The following is a 23,611-nucleotide window of genomic DNA, read 5'->3' on the forward strand; positions in this document are numbered from 1 at the left end:
CTTGATAGTAAAGTACTCTGCCACTGAGTCACACACCAACCTTATTGTGAGTTTACAGCAGATCATATTATCAAAGCAATTAGCAACTCCTCATGTAATTAGCATCTCCTCACAGGGAACTTACTAGACATTAGTTTCAAGTATATTGATTGTAATTTCAGCAAGCATTAGATGATAATTGACAAAAAATTACCTGTTAAATTCTTCAGGAAACCATTATTGTAAATGAAATTATTTAAAATACTGTTTTATCATTTCCCTTAAAATTAAAATCCAAAAATAAAAATAAGCATGTCAAACACGGTTCCTAAAGAAAGCAAGCAGATGCGGGCAGCGCGGGTGCTTCCCGGAGTCTCGAGCATCCCGACCATCCTTGAGTCCCCCGGGGGTCACAGGGTCGCCTTGGGAACCGAGCTGGTCACCCTCTTCTGGGGCTGCGGCTCAGCGGCGAGCCCGGCCTGAGCGCGCTCAGCACGCCGCGGGCACGGGAGGGGCAGCGTGGTGTCTCAGCAGGTGACGCTGAGGTCCCCTGGGGGAGCGCAGCCCCCCTTTACACACGCAGCTCCGCGCGCGTGAGGACCCCAGGCTGCCCTCTTGCTGGTGGCGCAGCCGTGGGCAGGGCCGGGCCGGGAGTGTCCTGAGCACCGGCGAGCCCGGGCCCCGTTTCCAGTGCTGACACTCGCTCGTCTTTCCTCTGAAGGTGTACAACCCCAGAATACGAGCCAACTCCCTCGTTCTGCAGCCCATCAGCCAAAGCCAAGCGGAGATCCGGAAGCAGCTTCTCGGGTCATCTTCCTCAGGTAGCCCCACAGACGCAGGAGCCCCAGGGCCCGCGGCCACCCCAGAGCCATTAAAGCCATCCGCCCTCCTTGATTTCCTACAGGAAAACTTTTCTGCCTCTACACGGAGGAATTTGCCTCCAAAGACATGAGGCCGCTGAAGCCAGCAGAAATGCAGGAGGCCAACCTCACCAGCATGGTGCTCTTCCTGAAGAGGATCGACATCGCGGGCTTAGGCCACTGCGACTTCATGAACAGACCAGGTCAGCAGGGCGTGGACGGGTCGCCTCCTCCTCCCGTCCACCAGCCCGAGAAGGGGGCCTTCGGCAGGGCAGGCAGGCTCGGGTGTTGGGTTGATGTGAAGCTGGTTTTCCATTAGAGGCAGAAAGGCTCTGAAGAGAAGGGCAGGAGCCACGAAAGTCACTTTTCTGTCGCCGGAGAATGGCCTGTGCTTCACCACGGGAGCCAGAGGGACCCGCCGGCCCTGGAGACGGGGAGGGGCGGTGGGGAGTCGAGGGAGGGGTGAGAAGGTAGAAGATTCGTTCCTGGGCTGGGTGCTTCTTGGAGTGGGTGTTGGAAGGCAGCTGATCCTTTTTTAAAATTCGGGGGCGGGGGGTGTTCTACAGTGGGGTTACAGTTTTTAATGTACTCAGATAACGAGTGCATTTCTCCTTGGACAATGTCACCTCTTCCTTCGCGCTCCCAGTTCCAATGATCCTTTTTTATAAATCGTCGTCTCACCTTGGAAAGATCCACCTGAATTTGACTTCTTTGCAATTTAGGTCAGGCTTTGGAGTGAGGAAAGCCAGGACTGCAACCTTGATTGCGGTCTGAGCCACTTCCTCCTGGGGCTCTGCTTTCTTCCCAGATTCTCAGGCCTTGTCAGCACCTTGGCTGCTCCAGCCGCTGGCCATGTAGCACAGAGCTGCCCGGTGCTGGGGGAACGGCGGGGGAAGGCGGGGGCAAGGAGCCTCCGCCTGCGTGACAGACCCGCCAGGGCCAGGGCGTAGGTGTGTCCGGGGCTGGGGAGGGCGGCCAGCCTCGTGATTCCCTCTCTCTTCCTGGGGCGCTCACCCCGCGTGGTGGGTAAATAGTTCTTCCCTGCTCGGCACACTGTCCCGGAGGTGTGTTGGCTATTTAGTTTTAAATGTCAGCAACCACCTGGTGAGGCAAGTTTGCCAGCAGCCAAAGTCTACTCCATCTTGTCCTTTACACACCTGCTGGCCTCTCAGAACAACCAGTGTGTGTGAGCTAATAGACCAAATCATTTTCTATAAGAACCCCATGAATGAGGTAGATGCTATTATTTGCTCATTTTTTAGAGGAGGACGCTGAATCACAAAGAAATGGGGTGACTCGCTCAGGTGGACGGCCTACTCTGCTACCAGGTCTCCTTACCATAGACCAGAGCCCTGCTGGCTCAGGTCTCAACCTCTCTGGCTGACATCTCCTTTCCCTTTCCCTCTCCCTTTCCTTTTCCCATTCCCTTTCCCTCTTTTTTTTGCCAGTCCTGGGGCTTGAACTCAGGACCTGAGCACTGTCCCTGGCTTCTTCTTGCTCATGGCTAGCACTCTACCACTTGAGCCACAGCGCCACTTCCAGCTCTTTCTGTCTATGTGGTGCTGAGGAATGGAACCCAGGGCTTCATGCATACTAGGCAAGCCACATTCCCAGCCCTTTGCTTTGCTTTGCTTTGCTGGTCCTGGGCCTTGAACTCTGGGCCTGTGTGCTGTTCCTAACCTCCTTTTTTCTCAAAGCTAATGTTCTGCCACTTGAGCCCCAGCTCTACATCTGGCTTTTCCCGAATAGTTTATTAGAGAGTCTATGGACTTTCCTGCCCAGACTGGCTTCAAACTGTGCTCCTCAGATCTCGGCCTCCTGAGTAGCTAGGATTACAGGTGTGAGCCACGGTACCTGGCTTTACACCCCCGTGCTCTTCTGAAAATCCCTATGGTCCCCCCCTCTCCCCACTGCCCAGAACCAGGTGTGCCGCACAGAGCCACGTCAGCAAGGCCTCGGCACACCAGATGAGCCGCCAGCCAGGTTTCCTCAGTTCCGCCCGCCCATCCTGCTCCTCAGGCTGCCGGCCTAGGCCAAGGCCGGCATCCCTGGGCTCGGAGACAGAGCTCGCCCAGCCCGGCAGGGCCCCGCTGCCTGCAGTGTGCTGCGTGCCGGGGCCTGCAGCAGGTGTGCGCTCAGGGTGTCATGAAGGCTCCCGGGTGAAAATAGCGACTGCCCTTCGGTTGACACTGAGATTTTCTTTGCGCTGTACGCAAGGAGCCTCCTTACTTTCCCGCTTTGCCAGCCAGTGGTCTGGGGGCCTGCTGTTCACGCTGTTGGTCCCAGGCCCATGTGCACCGCCTGGCCACACCCCGCAGGGTCCGCGCTGCCCCCGCCTGCGTCCGCGGAGGCGCCCCGTGGGCCCCCTCGGCAGCAGCTGCCAGCCCCCGGGAGGTCAGCCCATCCTCAGGGAGCCCAGGAAGAAACATGAGGGCCCCGTCGAGGGAATTCAATTAGTTGCCTGCAGCCTCGTTATGCCAAACTCATTTTCACATGGTTCGTGAATCTTAAAAGGGGAGCACGTTTGCTGGTCCCGTATTTCAATTAGCAGTGGAGTTGAGTGCTCCAGCTGCAGGCATCTTTGATTTCACTGCTTCCAGAGTGATGAGTCAGTGAATCCACAGCCACATTTCCCAGGCTCAGCAGAAACTGTGTATTGTCAGGAGGCAAAAATACCTATCCGCTGTAACCCTTCTGCCCCGGTGATCAGCTTGAAGCCTTGCAGTCGCCAGTACTGTGGCTCCACAACCCAGCCACTGTGTGCCAGGAATGCCCTTCCTTCTCCGCTCCAGACAGCAGGACGATCCTGAGCGGGACGGTCAGTCGTGTTCAGAGCAGTGCGTCCGCAGACGCGTTTGCTTCTCTCTGAGGGCTGGGCCGGGTGGATGCGACTTGCCGGCCGAGGAGGACCCAGCGAGGGCCGCCTGGTCCGCTGGGATGCCGTTCCTCGTCCCAGGCGGAGCAGAGCTGGTGTGTGAGAAGCCTCCAGGGACAACAAAGCTGAGATGAACTCAGCCACACGGACCTCAGGCTACTGACCGGACTGGACACAGCCACTTCCTGAGCGCTCCGTCCATTGCACAGTACACAGATGCTTCTGGAAGACAAGGAGGCCGGCCTGGGATTCCTCCCATTTCACATCTGAAACCTTGGCCTATGTTTTAGGAGCGTGGGAGACACGCTGTACGACGCCGTCAGCCACGGCCTTAGACTGCTCACTTGATCCGTGCTCTGGCTCCGGTCGGCCATGTGTTGGCACCTCGGCTGCCAGCAGACTTGAGCTTTGCTGGAAGTGGAAGAGCTTTCTCTGGAACTGGCCTTTGCTGATGCCGTGTCAGGAGCCTGGAGGTTGGCACTGGAGGGGGCGCAGAGAAGGGACGTGGGACGGGAGGCAATGCTGTGACTGTCGCCCTTCAGGGTAATTTGAGGAGGGCCTTGAAGAGGAGCGCGGCTGCCGTGAGCTGTTGTACGGGGAACGGGGCTGCCACTGGCAGCTGGTTTTGAACTGATGTGAAGAAGAAACCTTACATGCCCTATAATCTCCCATGGAGTACACATACGCACAACTTCCGTGCAGAACCCTCAGCAAGCCTGGCCCCAGGCTTCACACCCGTAATCCTCAGAAGGCTGAGACCTAGAAGACTGTGGTTCAAATCCAGCCCAGGAGACAAATGTGCAAAGTCCTGAACCAGAGATGTACCTCACGTGGTTGAGCACTAGCTGTGAGCAAGAAAGGTGTGAGGAGGGAGCACAGAGCCCCGAGTTCAAACCCCAGCACAGGCACAAGGAAACGCTAGTCTCACTATGCTTTTCAGTGCAAACAGCTACACGAGGATGCACCTTACAAGGTCAAGCGTAGTATTAACACGTCCTGTCGTTACTCGGATCCCCCACCTGTGTGATCTGTACTCAGTAACTCATCCTTTCTATGTGCTAGGACCCCAGAACTGCCCCCTCTGCCGTCAGGACCAGGGGCAGATCATGAAGGCACTTCTGTTCCTAACCTTGTGTGCAGCCAGATTTACTCGAGGACCTACAAATGAGTCGTCAGCGCCTTTTGGGAGCCAAGCGTAGCCGCCACACTGGGTGCTCACGAGCACGATTGCCAGGGACGCTGGCCCTGCCCAGGCGGCTTTGTAGAGACTGCTTTCTAAAAGGATTCCCCCGATCGCGCCTGCCCCGTGTGTGTGTGTGTGTGTGTGTGTGTGTGTGTGTGTGTGTGTCTCCTTCCTGGGCTGCATCCTCCTAGTCCATGGGTTCTCAAGAATGACCTAAGACCACCAGTGTTCCACACCAGCACCGGGCGTGTGTGTGTGTGTGTGTGTGTGTGTGTGTGTGTGTGTGTGTGTGTGTGTCTCCTTCCTGGGCTGCATCCTCCTAGTCCATGGGTTCTCAAGAATGACCTAAGACCACCAGTGTTCCACACCAGCACCGGGCGTGTGTGTGTGTGTGTGTGTGTGTGTGTGTGTGTGTGTGTGTCTCCTTCCTGGGCTGCATCCTCCTAGTCCATGGGTTCTCAAGAATGACCTAAGACCACCAGTGTTCCACACCAGCACCGGGCAGGATGGGGAGGTGTCCAGAACCTAAGACTAGAATACGCCGGGCAAGCCACGATGTTCCCGCTCAGGCTTAAGCAGAAGCAGTGGGGAGGTTTAACATGGCCCAGGTAGGGGTCCCAGCGAAGCTTCAGTCTTGCAGCCAAGCGCCCCGTTGTTTAGAGATTTCGCTGAGCCTTTCCAGGAACTGATCTCTCGCTTCCAATGGGTGTTGGGAGGTTGCAGTCATCTCCGCCACCGCCCTGCTGTCCCCCCGCACCCGTGCCCTTCCTGAGCACTGGTGGCTTCCACAGCCTTCCTGCTGGCCTGCCCACAGCAGGGTGTGGTCAGCTCAGAGCAGGAGAGAGGCTTGGGGTTACTGTGTGTATGCAACCTTGACAAATAGCAGACAGGGTCAGCTGCTCCCTGGGTCCTGATCATCTCCGTCTCCTACACCCACCCTGCACTTCCTCCACGGAGATGAATGAAAGCAACAGTCCTCCTGGATGGAACTCAGCCCCAGATGGAACAGCACAACCGCCATTTGCTTCTGGGGTGACCTTTCGCGTTGTAGCAGACAAGTTAGAAAATTAACTTTCCTACAACTTTATGGTGCAAGGATAGGGGACAAATGGTTTGCCGTAACTAAATGGACTTTTGATGGAGACCGAGCAGATCTAATGAACACAATAGCATTCATTATTAATGTTGTGTAAATACAAAATAGTTCAGGGATGAAGAAAGCTAGTTTTCACTGACAAATAACTGGATATCCTTGTCTACTATTTTTGTCACCTCTGAGTTCTGGGTCCATTTTAATTTTTATTTTATTTTTTTTGGTCAGTCGCGGTGCTTGCGCTCAGGCGTAGGTCTTGTCCCTAAGCTCTTCTGCTCAAGGCTAGCACTCTGCCATGTTGAGCCACAGCACCACTTCGTTTTCTAGTAGTTAACTGGAGATGAGTGTCTCACGGACTTTTCCTGCCCAGGCTGGTTTTGAACCGCAATCCTCAGATCTCAGCTTCCAGAGTACCTGGATTCATTTTTTTATTAGACAATGTGTCTTCCTGCCTTTTATGTCTCATAATTCTTACCAAGTGCCAGCCACTGTCTCACCATTTGAGCACGGAGAATCTGTCTTCCTATAACTATTCAGGGCTTGCCTTGTAGGCTTGCCCGGGAGCACCGGGGCAGTGCTTCCTTGACCCTGGCTCAGCCTGTGCCCAGCGCCTCTGGCCATGCTGCCTGGCGTTCTGTTGCCTGGCCAGGCGAGGGCTCGGCGGGACCTGTGGGCTGTGGACACCCACGTTCGTTTCCCGGGCACCCAGCACTGTTAGAGTGCAGCGAGTCCTCGGGAACCCGCCTCTCGACGTGGAAGCCTGTGAGCCCTGGGAAGGCGTGTCCCAGCCTACCGTAGCGCTCACCCGGTCAGTCTCCCATTGCCTGCCCTCCGGGGTCTGGCAAACTGCTGCGCATTATGTTCGTAGTTAGCTTGCCACTATACAGGAGAGAAAAATCCAGCACTTGTTCCACAATGGCTGTGTGACTTTTTAATTTTTTTCTTCCCTTTCTTAGCACCAGAAAGCTTGATGCAGGCCCTGGAAGACTTAGATTATCTGGCAGCACTGGACAACGATGGGAATCTTTCTGAATTTGGAATCATCATGTCCGAGTTTCCTCTGGATCCACAGCTCTCAAAGTCTATCTTAGCATCCTGTGAATTTGACTGTGTAGATGAAATGCTAACCATCGCTGCCATGGTAACAGGTGCCCTTAATGACTTCATCCTTATTCTTTTGTGCAGTGAGTGGGTAACAGGTATAGATTCAAGTGAGATCCATTTGAAGTGTTTTAAGCAGTGTCTAGCAGTGACTGGTTCCTTTAAATTTTTTAATGGTAGTGCAATATTTTAATAGATTAAGAGAAATATAAAAGTTAGTATGAAAAACCTAAATCCTTCCTAGTCAGGCATGTCAGAGTATACCAGGTTTGAATTTCCTGTACAGGAAAGTGTCACACAAATGTTCTTCCCAGACGAGTGTGAGTGTGTGTGTGTGTGTGTGTGTGAGAGAGAGAGACGCCCTGCCAGCTTTGTGATCTTAGCTTCTACACATTCGTATATGCAGTGTGGGGACAGCCGTAGCCCTCCCTGTGTCTGGGCCCCGAGCCCTTTGAGGCCCCCCACTTACACCGGAATGCAAGCAGGGTATTAACTGTTACTAGCAAAGCAAGGTGCACTGAAAGGAGAAAGACTTAGGACGACTCATTCCAGGCCTCTCTGGCTTCCAAATAAATAAGAATAAGGAGCAAGTGCACAAGCAGTAAAGACCCTCAGCACATCTGCCAAGATGAAATGTCGTAGGTGTTGCTGACCATGTGACCTTTTGCGTTGTCAAGCTCCTCACTGCTTTTCCCACCTGCCCCATGGGGCCGAGGAGGCTGCCGTGACCTGTTGGAAGACATTTTCACATCCTGAAGGCGACCACTTTACCCTCATCAACATCTTCAAGGCCTACCAAGACGCAGTTCTGAACTCCGCCAGTGAGCGTAAGTAAATGCACATGGTTTCAGACGCTCCCTCTCCATTCCATCTCCCAAATCAGACTGACTTAGGAGTTCAGCAGACCCTCATCCTTCTGTTCTGCTTGCTGCCACGTGTACCTGAATCTCTGGTACTCTGGTCAGCCAGCCTTTACTGAGCTTCTCTGGGAGACTTGGAGAGGAAGAGAAGGAACAGACATCTCCAGGAGCCCACTGTCAGCTGTGTTGTGTCCTCTTGTAGCCCAGTATGCAGGGAGGACACAGAGCCCTGAACGCCAAACCACACCAGCTCTGGAGAGTAGTGAAGGCTGGGCTGGTACAGGAGAGGATCTGGTTGGCTTTGCCAGCTGGAGTCAAGGGTGTCCAGAAAAGCAATGGGTGCACGCAGAAGCCACGTGTGCTTGACCAACAGCAGGTGCACTTGCTCCCCAGGGAGGAACTAGAAGCTCCCCCACAAGCAGCTAGGGGGCAGAGCAGCCTAGCCAAGGCCAGCAGCAGGGAGCTCCCTCCCGAGCCGAATGGGGCCTTTACTCATCTGCCTTCTCAAAAGCATCTTAACGTCCTTTCCTACAAAAGATAGCACGGAAAATACTTGCAATGATGCGGGGACATAGGACAGCACTTTGGAAGGCAGTCGAATCATATAAAGAACAGAAGGGTAGTGCTCCTGAGCTGACAAGGAGCCAGAAAACAGTAGAGGACTTGAACTCAGGGCCTGGGCACTGTCCCTGAGCTTCTTTTGCTCAAGGCTAGCACTCTGCCACTTGAGCCACAGCACCACTCCCAGCCTTTGTTTTATGCGGTACTGAGGAATCAACCCCAGGGCTTCATGCATGCGAGGCAAGCACTCTACCTAGTAAGCCACATTCCCAGCCCAGTACACCTTTTATTAAATAAAAGTGAGATCAGAAGCATTTATGCTCTGTGCCTTGCGGTTCCTGGTTTGATTAGCAGTCTTCTACCTTTCACCAGCTGAAGAATCAGGGCAATGTGCTTGACCAGAACCTCACAGCGGGCCAGGCCCACCTGCATGGTAACTGCGGGCAGCACCGCCCCTTCCTGCCAGGGCCAGGTCAGCCAACCCCACAGCCACCCGAGATCTTGGCCTTGCTGCCTTCCTACCACCTCTTTGGGTAGCCTTTTCCTCAAAAGAGACTGCATAGGTCTTAAAGACAGTGCCCGCAGGCTTCGGCTCTTCCAAGCTGAGCCAGCACTTTGTTTTTCTTCCCCTAACAGACTGTGTGGAAAAGTGGTGTCATGATTACTTCCTCAACTGCTCTGCTCTCAGGATGGCAGATGTGATCCGAGCTGAACTCGTAGAAATTATCAAGCGAATCGAGCTTCCCTATGCAGAACCTGCTTTTGGCTCCAAGGAAAATAATCTGAACATCAAGAAAGCTCTGCTGTCTGGCTACTTCATGCAGGCAAGATGGGCGGGGCTGCGTGGGGGCTGCAGTCTCCCGCTTCGTGAGGGCATTATTGACCGTCAGTTTAAACCCAACTAGAAATGCGTGTCACCAAAGATCTGGTATTTACTCCTACTTTCCCTCAAAGGAGTGCTAAGCCAGAGTACATGGGCTCTGTCCAAAAGCACACGTGATCTTTCTTCACTAAAGGGAAGCAGAATATTCGCCGTCCTCTCCCCTGCGTAGCTGGCGACACTAATGCCAAACAGATGAAAGTACTGTCTCATCCCTTCCTGACCCATAGTAGAGACTGACACAGTGCACACTACAGATGTGTCCCTCATACACCTTTTTCTGGGGGTGGGGGGAAGGGCTGGAACTGGATCTTGAATTCACGGCCCGGGTTACTGTCCCTGAGCTTTTGTGCTCAAGGCTAGTGGTCTATCACTTGAGCCACAGCTCCACTTCTGGCTTTTTGGTGGTTAACTGGAACTAAGTCTCACAGACTTTCATACCTGGACTGGCTTTGAACCATGATCCTCAGATCTCAGCCTCCTGAGTAGCCAGGATTACAGGCCTGAGACGCTAGCGCCCAGCTCTGTTCTGCTTCTTGACCTAAACCTTGAGGTGCCACCATTTTAGCATTCAATTCATTTCATCACTTTTTAAAGGTTTGGGCAAAAAATACCACTTTCCTGTATCTGAAAATAGGAAACGTAGCTGGCAAATTTTAGTTCTACCTCTTCTGTGTAAAATACTTGGAATGTTCTCGGTGTTTTGTGTTAACATACTGAGGCAGGTATTTTCTCTAAAATGCTCCCTGTAGATTGCTCGGGACGTCGACGGGTCGGGCAACTACCTGATGCTAACTCACAAGCAGGTGGCTCAGCTGCATCCCCTGTCCACGTACTCGCTCACCAAGAAGATGCCCGAGTGGGTCCTCTTCCATCAGTTCAGCATCTCTGAGAACAACTACATCAGGGTCACCTCAGCCATCTCCCCTGAACTGTAAGTTTAAAGAAAAAGGGGCTTGAATTTGCACTTGCAGGAGTGGCCGTCTTGGTTTCGATTCCATCTTATTACAAGGCGTTTATACGGGTAACTGTCTTGCTTTACATGGAGGTATGATACCTACTACAGGCAGCTCTGAATGATGCCTAAGCAACAGAACTGCCTCAGGCTGCCACCTGACGGCTAGTGCAGAATACTAAAGCAGCATCGCGTGGCAGGGAGCCAGCCTTCAGGAACAGATGCGCCACTGTGGCTGGAGCTAGCAGAGCAAGGGGAGCAGAGAAGGCGGCAGAGGAGGCAGGTGGGCCCCGGAGGGGTCACAGAGCTTAGGCTTTAGCTCGGTGCAGCCCACAGCCAACGGGCCTCAGGGGAGAGGGTGAATGTCTCCATGCGCTTCTAAGGGGTCTGTTGCTGCTCAGTGGAGACTGGCTAGGAGGAGCGGTGAGAGAACAGAGACAGGTTTCTCAGAAGCCACCACTGCTGCCTGAAATGGCAATGTTCATGGTGCCAGCCCAGGGCGGCTAGCTCAGTGTCCTGCTCAAGTGCAGCTAGTTAGGACAGGAAAGAAGCCTGGTCCTCAGTGGGCGCCCACGCTCTCCCCAGCAGACAGCCCGTGGACCCTAGAAATGCAGCTGGACTGGTTACATGGGAGGCAGACTGAGATTTAGAAGGCCCGGACATCACGTTCCCGTCTGTTTCAGATTTATGCAGCTGGCGCCACAGTACTATTTCAGTAACCTGCCTCCTAGCGAGAGCAAGGACATTCTGCAGCACGCCATGGACCACCTGTCCCCGCTCTCCACCATGAAGAAGGAGGAGGATGCGTGTGACAAGTGCCCTGACACTACTGAGCAGAGATGTGCTCTACAGTGAGTGCCCACCAAGCACAAGCGAGCGCGGACCCCACGGGGAGCCCCCGCCACGTCCACAGCCACGGGCAGACGTGGCAAACATCACAGGCTGAGGAAATGACACCATGTAAGATTTTAAAATAAAAAAATAACGAGTTTTTATTGCGTTCTTTCAATTACCTGCTCCATGTGTTCTTCATATGGGAAGATTTTAATCAACCATTCATAATTTGACCCAAATTGAAAAAAAAGTATTTTGTAAACATGTCATAGACACAGGAAAAAGAGCCCTACTTTTTGTAGAGGACCTTAATCTGAATAAAGTGATGCGTTTTTCAGTAAATCTCGGTTTCCTCATCATTTTACACACCAAGCCCGTCACGGTGCACGGGAGGGGCTACAGGGACAGGTGCTCCTGCAGCTTCTCCATGATGCCACTCATCTCGGCGCCCGGAATCAGCATCACAGTTCGCAGGGGCTTCATGGGCGCGTCATCGAAGGACCATCTCCCACCCAGACAAGTGTCACTCTCCTCCTGCACTGAGTAGCTGAACTTGACTACCGCCTTCTACAGCAGAAGAGGAAGCGTGAGTGAGAAATGTGGCCAAGCAAAGACAAAACTCACTTAACCTACATTTAACCCGCCTGAGCTTTCACGCTCAAGGCTGGCGCTCTACCACTTGAGCCACAGCTCCACTTCTGGCTTTTTGGTGGTTATAACTGGAGAAAGAGTCACATGGCTTTTAACTGTGACTCTCAGATCGAAGCCTCCTGACCAGCCACAATGACAGGTGCAAGCCACCAGCACCCAGCTTCATGTTTTCATGTGGTTCTGCGGTAATCTTACTGTGACAGGCCAGTGAGACAGAGGCTTACAGCACGTCAGTTCATAGGAAGAATCGTCTTCCAGTGTGCCTGTCACTTCCTGGTGCTTCCTAGCATGAAGCTGCTGTGTGAAAGCAGAGTAAGGCCCCATGACCTGCCACCTGGAAACACCATCCACCCCCAGATGGTGTGCCTGCAGGGCTGAGGTATACGTTTAAAACACACACACACACACACACACACACACACACACACACACACACTGTACTTCCTATAGCCTACTTCCTAGAGAACAAAAGCAGAGCCGAATCCATATCCCTGGCGTTGTCAATGCCTGCTGTGACCCCTCCCCCCAAGATTAAGATTTTTTAGAGGATGGTGTAAGAATATCTGGGGGTCTGTCACTGGACAACCCTGTTATACAGGAAGAACGCTGAGATTCCCATCGGTGACACGACACCCACACCCGGGGACAGCAGCAAGGACACCCCGCTTCTGCACTGACAGCTGTGTGGTCTCAGGCCATTTCCCTGATCTCCCCACTCATCATGGGTGTCACAGGGCCTTGTCAGCCTCTGTGGGCTAGTCGCTTTCTCTCACTATGCTTACAACCTACAAGGGAGTGGAAAGGTTGGTGACTAGCTTTCTGGGTCACAGACAAAGAGTGGTCACCGTGAAGGACTTCGCATAAAATGAGAACAAAACATAACTTGATTACTTGCAAGAAAATCCTTATTGACATCCAAACAAGCAGGAAATGGGACAGTTTAATTACCTCATAGAAGAATTCTTCCTCTGCATTTGCGAACATTAAGACTTCCTTCTTTTGGCTGTTCCCCTTCTTGGAACGGGGTCTTCCTGCTTCCATAAACGTCTTGCTGATCAGCAGGTAGGAGAAGCACTTCCCACAAGGTTTGTTAGTTCTGTGTGCCTCTGCTAGTTCTTTCCTACAAGGCAAGGCAAACACAGAATGTTTACCTGCTGGGCCGGGTTAACTCTGTCCACACACCCGACTCCCGAGAGGCAGGGAGGTGCCTTCCGCAGGTTCTGCCAAACACAGGCCTAATGATCACACACCTCACGGACACTTGTGAAGCCATGACATATGCGGTCAGTTGCGCTTTAGAATGACTCTGGCACCATGTTACAGTAGGGTGAGGAACGTGACTTTGTGCAGATGCATAGCAACTAACAGACGAATCTCAAACTCACTGATCTCAGTGACGTACAAATATCTAAGAACCTGAGTTTGGTTATGCAAGGCACGGGACCAGAATCAATATGACTACAACACTTGACTGTGCAGGTGCTCGTGAGCCCAGACTCATTTCTGGTATGTTGTAAAAGTCAAACAGAAATGAATAACCTAAATTCTACAATAGCCAACGGAATGGCACAGAAATACATTGTTTCCAAAAATTACACTAAACCTGTATACAGGGCTACTCCTAAACCATAGAGGAAAGAAACTCCTGCAGTGCTGCTGGCTCAGGTCTGTCCTCCTAGCTACTCAGGAGGCTGAGATCTGAGGATCATGGTGCAAACCAGCCTGGGCAGGAAAGGCCATGAGACTCTTTTAGCTCTACTTAACCACCCAAAAACCAGAAGTGGAGCTGTGGCTCAAAGTGGTAGAGCACTAGCCTTCAACAATAAAGTTCAGGGACAAACACCCAGGCCCTGAATCCAAACCCACGACCAAAAGAATAATAACAGAAAGGAGATCACCCTCTTGCAAAGCCAAATAAACATAAGCTCAGCAGCTTAGCAAAAACAAAGCAAGACTTAAAACAGCATCAGGAAAACTCGAGATTTTAAAGAGGCATCAGGAACAGAATTTGAGTGCAGCTGATGGAGCAAGTGAATGAGCGTTCATCTGCAGCACACCGAGTGGACAAGGGCAAGCAGCACACTGGAAGACCAGAGTTGTGATCCCACACTCAAAGGGAAACTCCACAACACAAGGGCTAGAGCCCCGAGAACCACACAGGAGCGTCTGCGTCAGAGCCGGTATCGGTGCACAAACACCACAGTTCACTTAGCTGCTTCAATACTTCACATGCTTAAACCTCCTGTACTACACAAATAAAATATGAGAAACCTCACAAGTGAGAGGTACAGGAACACTATGGTTTCATGAGTTATCATTTGGGGTTTTTTTAGTAGCTCTTGGGAGTTTTATTCACATTGGAAATCTGTGAATGTGAAATGTGACTCTAGTGAGGGAAGAGCGTTGCCCACTGGAAATCCACTGGCTTCTACACTGTTCATAACATGATTGACATGATGCTAGCTCCTCAAAGAGCTCATTAGGAATGCACGCCTCCACGGAATTCCTCCCTCCACACACCAACGGGCTCCCTCTCGGCTCGCACTCCCTCCATACCTACACCTGCTACTTAAGCCCCACATCTTGAATGTACTGAGAAGACTGGTGGAGGGAAGGCGTGTTCCCGGCGCTTACTGCAGCTGCTGGTGCATAGGCAGGGCGATCTGGGGAGGGACGTTAAGGAATCTCTCACTTAGCAGAAGGCCCACCGGCTTGGTGGTGTCATTTAAAAGCTTCTCCAGCTGTTCAACCACGCTCTTGCCACAGCTCTGCTCACAGGAGCTGAGAACCAACTCTTTGATTTGTTCCACACACTGGGTATCCTAGAAAGTAAAGAGAAAAAGAAGGCAAGGGAGTCTAGAGCCACCGCCTTTAAAATGTGCAATGTTGCTACCTATCCCGAAAAGAACCACACTTGCTTATTTACCACTCATGACTTGGCAAGCCACCGTCATAATTAACACTGACGGTGCAACAAGCAATTCCAGCACAGTTGAAAATTAACTCAAAGCTCATTTTTAAACTTACAAACTAGGTATAGCCTGTGTCTTATTCTCAAGAAGGTAAGTAGCTGGCACCTTTTTTTTATTAGGACTCAATGGTGAGTTGTTAAAGATTAAAGAAGTTAACATCAATCAGTCAGTGCCTTCAACCTCAGAAAGCACCAAACCTTCAGAGTACACACGGCACACCGCAGGCAGACAGTACACACTCCAGACAGTCCCAAGCCCAAAATGCTGTGCCTGGTCCACAGGGAGTAGTCACATTATGCAGGTAAAAGATAAAACACCCCAGCACCAGCAGCTCACGCCTGTAATCCCAGCTACTCGGAGACTGAGATCGCAGTTCAAAGCCAGCCAAGGCAGGAAACTCCATGAGACTCATCTCCAATTAACCCCCAGTAATCCGGAAGTGGCATCGTGGCTCAAGTGGTAGAGTGCTAGCCTTGAATGAAAAAAACTCATGGACAGGCCCCGAGTTCAAGACTTATAACCAACAACAACAACAAAAAAAGATAATACCTTCACACTTAAAAGGAATTACAGTAAAATTTCCTAAGAGCACACACATCCTTAACACCCATTCTCTGATACAAAAGACATTTGTAACATGCATTAAATAAAGCTGGTTTCAGCCTAGGGAGTAAGTACACAGATGCCACCCAGCGCCAACTAACCTTCCTTTCAGTTAAATTTAAAAGGCTTATGAAGCCAAAAATCTCATCTTCATCCATATCGTCATCGCTGTCTTCTGAAACATTCATTTGCTATTTAAAAAAAAAAAGTATTTCAATTGTGTATTTGGTTGAAAAGTTTTAAATCGAGGCTTTACTTCTCACTTTTCAAAAGCAAAGTGTCAGTTCAGAATAATCAATGCCTTCCCACATCTGGACAAACTTGCCCTGCCCTCGGTTTCTTTATACCACATTCTCAGAACATTCTCTTTCACCAAGATCTCACAGTATTATACAGCTCGGAGAGAAACAAACTCGTGACAGCACTTGTTTTTTTAACAATGGCTGGAGCCAGTCCACAGACGGCCCGCTGGAACTCATGCTTCTTGAGTACCTGCCCACTAGGGAAAGTGAACAGACGGAAGTTCCACTGAAGCTCTGGGCGGGACAGAAGAAATCCTGAGCCAGAAGGAAACCAATGAGTCGAGAAGACAGTAAGATGTTGACTTCAGCCAACTTCAGTCATTGGATGCAACCTGAGCGTCCTGCTCTACTCTAACAGAGGGTTTCCTTCATGTCCTGCCTGTTTACAAGCCTCTTCCTCCCTCCCTCCCTCCTCCTCCCTCACCCCAATCAGGGGCCTCACACTTGGGGAGGGGGGAGTGAGCTGAGCTGTGGGTTTTTTTCTAGAAGATGTTCTCACTGCCCACCTAGGGCCCCGCCTGAGCCACAATCCCCCTGTGGTGGATTTCCCATGGCTGGGATCACAGACAGGGGCGACAGTCTCGTGGACTTCCCTGCCACCGCTGGCCTGTCACCGCCACCCTTTCCTCCCAGGTGACTTGGGACGACTGGTGTGCCGATGGTGCGGCTCTGGTGTGGCTCTAGGCTCTCCTCACTGTCCCAGCACCCAGCAGGGAGGCTGACAGAGGACTTGTCCCAGGAGCTCATGCTGAACCAAGGAAATGAGATGACGCTGTGCTGCTTTCTACAGCAAAGGACAGAAGGGGATTACAATTGCCCACGGGGCCTTGAACCCGGGAAAGGGGCCTACCAAGGTCCAGCCACCAGGTGATAAGGAGGCACAACTGGCACTCCAAGGCCTCGTTCTGCTGGACCCTTACAACATTTTATGACAATTCCCTCCTTCAAATGCTCCTTCCTTGCTCTCCTGCTCTTCTACCCACCTCTCTCGTATGTATGTGCCAGTTCCGGGGCTTGAGCTCAGAGCCTCACAGTCTTGCTCAGCTTTCTTGTTGACAGCTGGCACGCATGTGAACACCACCTCTAGTCCAGCATTCTGCTGGTTAACAGAAGACGGGGTTTCACTGCTTTTGCTGCCTGGGACAACTAGAACCTCAACCCTCTAAGCCTCAGCATTCGACTAGCTAGCACTGCAGAGGTGAGACACCACCAGCTTGCCATCCTTCCAAGCTCTTCTGCCGGTCCCGCCACCTATCCTGCTGGCAGCATTACTAGCATGTCTGTGCCCTGCCCTCCTTGTGACCTTCGTGCCCAAGTCTCCACGGTGCCGTCTCTCACGTGCACACACCGCAGGCACCTCAAACTCAAGATACTCATTCCTGCTCCCGACCTGCCCTTCCTCTGTGCCCACAATCCTGGCTGCTCGAGCCAGAATCTCAGCCACCCAACTCCTGTTCTCTCCCTCTCTCAGAGCCCACCACACACCAAGCTCCTTCCTGCTTTGCCTCCCGTGTAAGTCGAGTCGGCCCGCGTCTCTCTTCTCCGTTCCTGCTACCTGATGGCTGAGCGGAATGGGAGGAAAGAACTCAGAAGCAGAGCAAACGCAGCTGCCCTGCTTACCTTAATCACACTCCCGACATGGTTCTGCTGAATTAACAGATCTGCTAGCGCTGCGGTGTTCACAGGAGCCTTTAGGAAAAGCTACAATGAAGAACAGAGTTTAAATTAACACCAAAGCAAAATTCTTTATAAAACATCATGACCCTCATTCAAATAAAATAACGACATGTTAATGACAACCAAGAAGATGACCTAGAAAAGCAACCTCAAGAGGAGAAGAAAAGCCCAAGAGTCAATGAAGCTAAAAGTTTAAGACATTTCAAAAAGCAGTCAATAAGAGCAAATAAGGGCTGAAGGGAGAGATCAAAGAAGCTGGGGGGGGGGGGGGCTGGCCAGCCTAGAGGGACGCAGCCTTATTTGAGGACAAGGAGTAAACAGAGGCAGCCTGGATTCTGCAGCACCATGAGGAGCAAGCAGATTACAATCATCTAAGAACGCTCTTAGGCCACAAAGTCTGGCTGTGTAAACAGATTGAGAGCTAAAGAGTAAACAGATCAGGAGCTCAAGCAAATTAGCATATGAGAAGGAAGGCGTTTTAGGACAGTAAACTCAGCATATTAATCAGGGGACAGGATCCAGCAGCAGAGCACAACCAGGCTAGCCCAGGAAAAGAACAATTCTTCCTCCCAGGTGAAATGCAGAGGCCAGAAACCGGAGCCGAGAGGATGAAATGTGAGCACGTGTGTTGAATGGCCTGGATTTTCTAAGAGGGCAAAGGTATGTGACAAATAAAAGGCAATACCTGCTGTAGTAGTTTCTTAATTCCGTCATGATCACTATCTGAAATGGAGTAAGCTTCGAAGTCAACATTCACTTCCTGTAAAGAACACACAAAGCAGGTCATGCCACAGAACTTCCGAGATGATTCAGGTATTATTTTTCGACTTCCGTTCTTTTAGGTTCGTTTTCTATTAGGCATTTACAGAAAATGCAAAAAAGAAGAGAAAAGAAAAAATATTACCTGAATAACTAGAAATGGTCTAGGCTTCAAACTAAGCAAACACGGGTCAGGCATGACGGTGCCTGCCTATAATCCCAGCGTTGGGGAGGCTGAGGCAGGAGATTTCCACATCTGAGGCCAGTGTGGCCTACAAGGCAAGATCCTGTCTCAAAGTGAGGGGGGAGGGGGACACCAAAACTGCCACCTGTGCAGATTACAAAGAATAGAATGTTCACACCTTTCCCTTTTCCTTGTGCGACATGAGAGCTAGAGAGGAACAAAACTCCTAGAGTGACCTCGTTAAATGCTGAGAAACTAGTAACAACACCATCACCTCGGCCATAAAGGAGAAGTGATCATTTACCTGGCAGCCAATGTCTGGAAGTGCTTGGTGCTTCGTTGGACCCATGGGCCTGAGGCCGCCTTTTATCCCCTTGGCAGCTCTTCGCTGGTACAAGCACGTGGGATGAAATGGTAAGCAGACACCAGGCCCTGCGCTCAATTACCTAGGTGGGACTTCCCCCAAGAGGATGCTCAGAAGTCGATGTAGAGTTGCAAGTACATGCACTATAAAAAAGGAGCACTGCTGTGGCGGGTGCGGAAGCAGGAGTCAGGAAGAGAAGTGACAGGCGCTGGGGACTGAGAGCAAAGAACCGCACATGCTAAGGCCCCGAGGGCCTAGAAGATGTGTGGGTCCGGGTTCCTCCTGATCTCCCTGAGAAACAGCAAGGGAACCTAAGAAAAGATGCCAAACTGTTCATGCCAACCGCAAGTGTGCATTACGCCTTTGTAAGCGACGCACTCAACGTGGGCTCTGACCTCCGCTGAAGGACGTGGCGGGGGGGGGGGGGGGGGGGGGGGAGGGGGCGGCGATCAGACCCACCAGTGCCTTGTCACCCTGACTGCACGTATTTGAGAGTTCCTTTGGCTGTTAACTTGCGCCTGCAGACTTCCAATCCCATGCTAAAGAAGCACAGGTGGTTTAAACAGCAGAGGCCATGCGGAGCAGACGGATTCTCTGTCCATACCCCTTCCCTGCTTGGGCTCCTAGCCACACCCGAGCAGTAAGGACTGGTTCGGATTGTCTCTGTAGAACAAAGCCTGTCACTTAACCCCAGACGCCTTAGCATTGAGAATGAGGAGTCCCAATGGGACCCACAAGAGCCTTCACTACACAAGCCTGTTCCTAGTGCTTCCTTTGGCTTTGGCTAAGCTCAGCTGCCCACGTGCCTTCCCCTCACCTCGCACGAGCCCCGCCTCTCCTTCATGTTCTCTTACTCGACTTCTCCAGCTGCTCCTTCACCTCACTTTCTCCTTTCAGTTAGGCTCCCCAGGACTTGAAGCATGCACATTCCTTACTCCTCATAAGCCACCTGTTTCAAAACGGGTCTAAGGCTGCTTTTGGCTTCACAAACAATTGCTATGGTTTCCTACATCCGGAGGTATGGATGACTGGGCATCTCAAGTGTAAGAAATCTTCCTTGAACAAATAAAGGAAGGGCTGGGAATGTGGCTTAGTGGTAGAGTGCTAGCCTGGCATGCATGAAACCCTGGGTTCAATTCCTCAGCACCACATACACAGAAAAAGCCGGAAGTGGCGTGGTGGCTCAAGTGGCAGAGTGCTAGCCTTGAGCAAAAAGAAGCCAGAGACAGTGCTCAGGCCCTGAGTCCAAGCCCCAGGACTGGCCAAAAAAAAAGAAAAGAAAAGAAATAAAGGAATAATATTCATGAACTATGTCTGTAGGAGAAACTGCCCTACACACTGTCAGAAAAGACAAACATGCTAGGAGGTAGAAACCACAGTACAGTGGAGGACGAGTTGAAGGCTTGGTGCCTACTTCTTAGTACCATGTTCCTCTCCAGGGGCCATGGTCGCATAATATGCTGTGTTTGTTTCTTTTTCCCTTTACGTAAAGACTACGTATATCTGTTGTTTTCACTTAGCTTGCTGTGTGGTCTCACTTATTAAAATAATAATAATAATAATCCCTAATTTTACAGGGTTGATATGGCCATTAAATGAGTTACATAAAATGCTCAGAATCTGGACTACTGTAGGGTAACGTCCTATAAATAAAATTGCTGAATCAAGGGATACAAATTTTTTTTAATTTTGATACTGTCACATTACCCTCCAAAGAGATTTCACTAACTTATACTGATATCAACACAATATGTAAGTGTCTATTTTCCTGTACTATCCATCAGTGATTGCTACAGAACTCAGTTTTTTTAGTCATAGGAAGCCTGTTAGGTTTTCCACGTTAAATGAAAGAAACATTGGTTTCTATAATCCAAAATTAGCAGATTTGCTAATCAAAGTTCTACGTGAAAAACGGTGAGTAAGCACTCAGGCGGAGGATGCAAGGAGCTCATTTGGAAGGGGGGCCTGCCATCTACCCACAGCCCCCTCTAGTCTGCATCCGCACTGTACCCCCAGTCTGGCTCACGCCTACCTCTACACCTTTATTTCCCATCAGTCTTTCCTGCTTATTCTGAGCCAGCCATCCTGGTGGCCGTTTTTCCCCCTCAACCATAGGGAGTTTCTTAGAAATATGAAACAGGAAGCCAACGGAGCATTCTGAGCAAGAGAGTGAGAAGAGACCTGTCTGCTATAAATGAAAGAGATTATAGGGAGACAAGAACAGAAAGGCAAGGTCTAGAGGTGTAGTTCAGTGGTAGAGTGCTTGACTAGCATGCACAAAGCTCAGGGACTGACAATTTCATTGTGGGTAGGCCTAACTAGCCTAGCCCCAATTTCATTAAACTACAGTTAGTAGAAGTCCAGGCACGACTACATGATGGGGGGGTGTGGAATAGGATAGTTTAAGAATGAACTGTCAATATTCTGAAGGCAAAGCATGCAGGGTTTACAGATAGCCTGAACATAGTAAGAGGAAGTAGAAGGAATTAAGTTGCGGGAATTTAAGCAAATGCTGAATCTGGGGAAGATGTACAGAAAAGATGGTCACTGGGAAAGGTATGAGTTACAAACCCTGTTTTCACAGTTGAATTTGAAACACACCTCCAATAGTCTTGAACGAGCAGTCCTAATTACTCCTTTAACAGATAAAGGACTAGAAGACCTGATGCTATGGTAGTAATCCGAAAGAAGAAACTCCGTTCTAGGAGACCATAATAAACACAAACAGCCCAGCTGTCCCAGGGAGTCAGAAAACAGGGCTTAGCTGAGATGTGAACCAAGAAGGAACACTTGAAAAGCCTAAGGGAGACCGGAGAAATAAGCCTGGCAGAAACTCAAGGGAGCCACCGAAGGAGCATGGGATGTGTAGGGGGCCCAGGGCTGCGGGGGGAGGAAGGGAGGGGAGGGGAGGGGAGGGGAGGGGTGCACCTTGCAGGGTCCCCGCCGGCCTGGGGGCGCGGGGGGGGGCGCTCTGCGGGTCCCCGCCGGCCTGGGGGAGGGGGAGGGGGGCTCTGCGGGTCCCCGCCGGCCCGGGGGCGCGGGGGGGCGCTCTGCGGGTCCCCGCCGGCCTCGCCCCGGCTGTCACCGAGCCCCCGAGCCGGGAAGTCGCTGCTCGGCGCAGCCCAGGACTCGCACGCCGCGTGGGAAGGGCGTCTCACCTGGCCAACCATCTCGTCGTCCTCTTCCTCGTCGCTGTCTTCGTCGTCTTCCTCGTCCTCGTCCTCGGTTCCATCCTCTTCCTCCTCGTCACGCGGGACCCCGTCTCCCGGCGGCCCCGGAACCCCGCCGCCCAGCGCTCGCCTCTTGGCCCGGGACGCCATGCCGCTGCGCGCACACACTGCGCCTGCGCGAGTCGCTGCGCCTGCGCGAGCCGCCGCGCCGGCCCTTCCGGGGCAGACCATGGTAGCCGCGAGGGGTGGGGAGAGAGGAGGCTGCAACGAACCGCGCCGTGGAGCCCACCACATCGACACGGCTTCCCGGGCACTGCCAAGCGTCCCCCCGCGCCAGTGTCAGATCCACAGCTGCCCTCCCTCCACCCTCCCGCGCTCGCTCCGCCCGCGGCTCCCCCTTCCTGACGCGCGGTGGTTCGACCCACCCAACCCGCTTCCTTCCGCCGGCGCCCGGGTGCCAGTGCGCCTGCGCGACCTCCCAGCTGCGGCGGCGGGCTGCGGGGCCCAGGGCGTGAGTTCCGCGCGACCCCGCGCCGGCAGCTTCCGGAAGTCTAGGCTACCAGTGACAGGTGGGCCGTGCCTCCTGTTGTCCCCGCAGCCCGGCCCCTTCCGCCTTGAGCAGAAAAAGCCAGAGACAGTGCTCAGGCCCTGAGTTCAAGACCCAGGACTGGAAAGACGGATGGGTGGGTGGGTGGGTGGATGGATGCATGCATGGATGGATGCATGGATGCATGGATGGACAGACAGGCAGGCAGGGAGATAGATAGATAGATAGATAGATAGATAGATAGATAGATAGATAGATAGATAGATAGATAGATAGATGATATAGACAGATAGATGGTAGATAGAAAGATAGATGATAGAGATAGATAGACAGACAGACAGATAGATATAGATATAGATATTCCATAGATGTAATATGTGCTAGGAACCTAATCCGTAGTAACATAAAAATCTGGCTCCAAGAGTTCCATCTCCACTTCTCGCCTTGGTTCCGTTAGCTCTTAGCAGCAGTCACTGCCCACTGAATCCTGATGGGTGTAGTACTGTTATGGGATGATAATTTGCATTTCAAGCAGATCTCTCCCAAAGATCTTCAGTAGCTTTTATTGGAGGCCTTTGGGCCTCCAATTATTATGATGTGTTCCACCCCTTATTTCCAGAGAAGTGTAATGTTCATTATTTTTAAAAATTTTGGCTAAAGAAGAAAATCATTCCAACATACCACTAAGAATATTAATACTTAGGTTTTCATATATATTTTTCATGCTATTTATATAACATAATCTTGCATTTTATATGACATTTTCAATTAAATAATCCATGTTATTAATTTCTTTATGAATAATGATTTGGGGGACATCGCACCAGGACTTATGTACCCATTCTCATGGTAATATTTGCATTATTTCCAGCCATTTCTAATTTAATAAAGAATGTCAGGGCCACTAAGTGCTGGTGGCTCATGCACTGAGATATGAGGATCGTGACTCAAACCCACCCAAGCTTGGACTGGAAAGTCCATGACTCTTATCTCCAATTAACCGGCAAAAAGCTGAGTTGGAGCTGTGGCTCAAATGGCACAGCAAAAGTCTTGAGCACAAAAGCTCAGGGACAGCAACCAGGCCCTGAGTTCAAGCTCCAGGACTGCCTGCCCCCCTAACAACAACAAAAAAGAAAGTGGAAAAAATGCCAGGGTGAACATTTTCCTGTTATTTGTACATATGTGTGAGTATTGTCTTCTT

The 23,611-nt window shown here is 51.4% G+C and overlaps 2 protein-coding genes across 4 annotated transcripts in view; one reads left to right on the top strand and one right to left on the bottom strand.

The window, feature by feature from the left end:
- Positions 1–11,519, top strand: part of Dhx32 (DEAH-box helicase 32 (putative)) — a 44,901-nt gene extending 33,382 nt beyond the window's left edge. For both annotated transcript variants that reach the window (XM_048338040.1, XM_048338039.1), the window contains 7 exons: positions 701–800; positions 884–1,042; positions 6,947–7,138; positions 7,769–7,918; positions 9,149–9,336; positions 10,145–10,326; positions 11,031–11,519. In XM_048338040.1, coding sequence (XP_048193997.1) covers positions 701–800; positions 884–1,042; positions 6,947–7,138; positions 7,769–7,918; positions 9,149–9,336; positions 10,145–10,326; positions 11,031–11,202 — 1,143 coding nt within the window. In that variant the 3' untranslated portion in view covers positions 11,203–11,519. The remainder of the gene's footprint in view (positions 1–700; positions 801–883; positions 1,043–6,946; positions 7,139–7,768; positions 7,919–9,148; positions 9,337–10,144; positions 10,327–11,030) is intronic.
- Positions 2,314–22,023, bottom strand: LOC125345948 (BRCA2 and CDKN1A interacting protein). 2 transcript variants are annotated; one of them, XM_048338043.1, is made up of 8 exons: positions 21,852–22,023; positions 18,072–18,146; positions 17,330–17,410; positions 15,509–15,598; positions 14,467–14,654; positions 12,781–12,952; positions 11,570–11,748; positions 2,314–2,326 (listed from the first exon to the last, which is right to left on the bottom strand). In XM_048338043.1, the coding sequence occupies exons 1-7, from the start codon at positions 22,011–22,013 to the stop codon at positions 11,578–11,580; spliced, it is 939 nt and encodes a 312-aa protein (XP_048194000.1). In that variant the 5' UTR covers positions 22,014–22,023; the 3' UTR covers positions 2,314–2,326; positions 11,570–11,577. The 2 variants fall into 2 exon arrangements, with proteins under 2 accessions (XP_048194000.1, XP_048193999.1); XM_048338042.1 differs by lacking the exon at positions 2,314–2,326 and having other exon boundaries at positions 11,309–11,748.
- Between the last annotated feature and the right edge of the window lie 1,588 nt (positions 22,024–23,611).

The sequence above is a fragment of the Perognathus longimembris genome, chromosome 2, assembly GCF_023159225.1.
Source record: "Perognathus longimembris pacificus isolate PPM17 chromosome 2, ASM2315922v1, whole genome shotgun sequence".
NCBI classification, from domain to species: domain Eukaryota; kingdom Metazoa; phylum Chordata; class Mammalia; order Rodentia; family Heteromyidae; genus Perognathus; species Perognathus longimembris.

Excerpts from the sequence above, each read along its gene's own strand:
- LOC125345948 (XM_048338043.1), bottom strand. The coding sequence starts at position 22,013 with ATGGCGTCCCGGGCCAAGAGGCGAGCGCTGGGCGGCGGGGTTCCGGGG. Across the intron at positions 18,147-21,851 it reads ACGACGAGATGGTTGGCCAG|GAAGTGAATGTTGACTTCGA; the intron begins GTGAGACGCCCT and ends TGTTCTTTACAG. Across the intron at positions 14,655-15,508 it reads TAAATTTAACTGAAAGGAAG|GATACCCAGTGTGTGGAACA; the intron begins GTTAGTTGGCGC and ends TTTACTTTCTAG.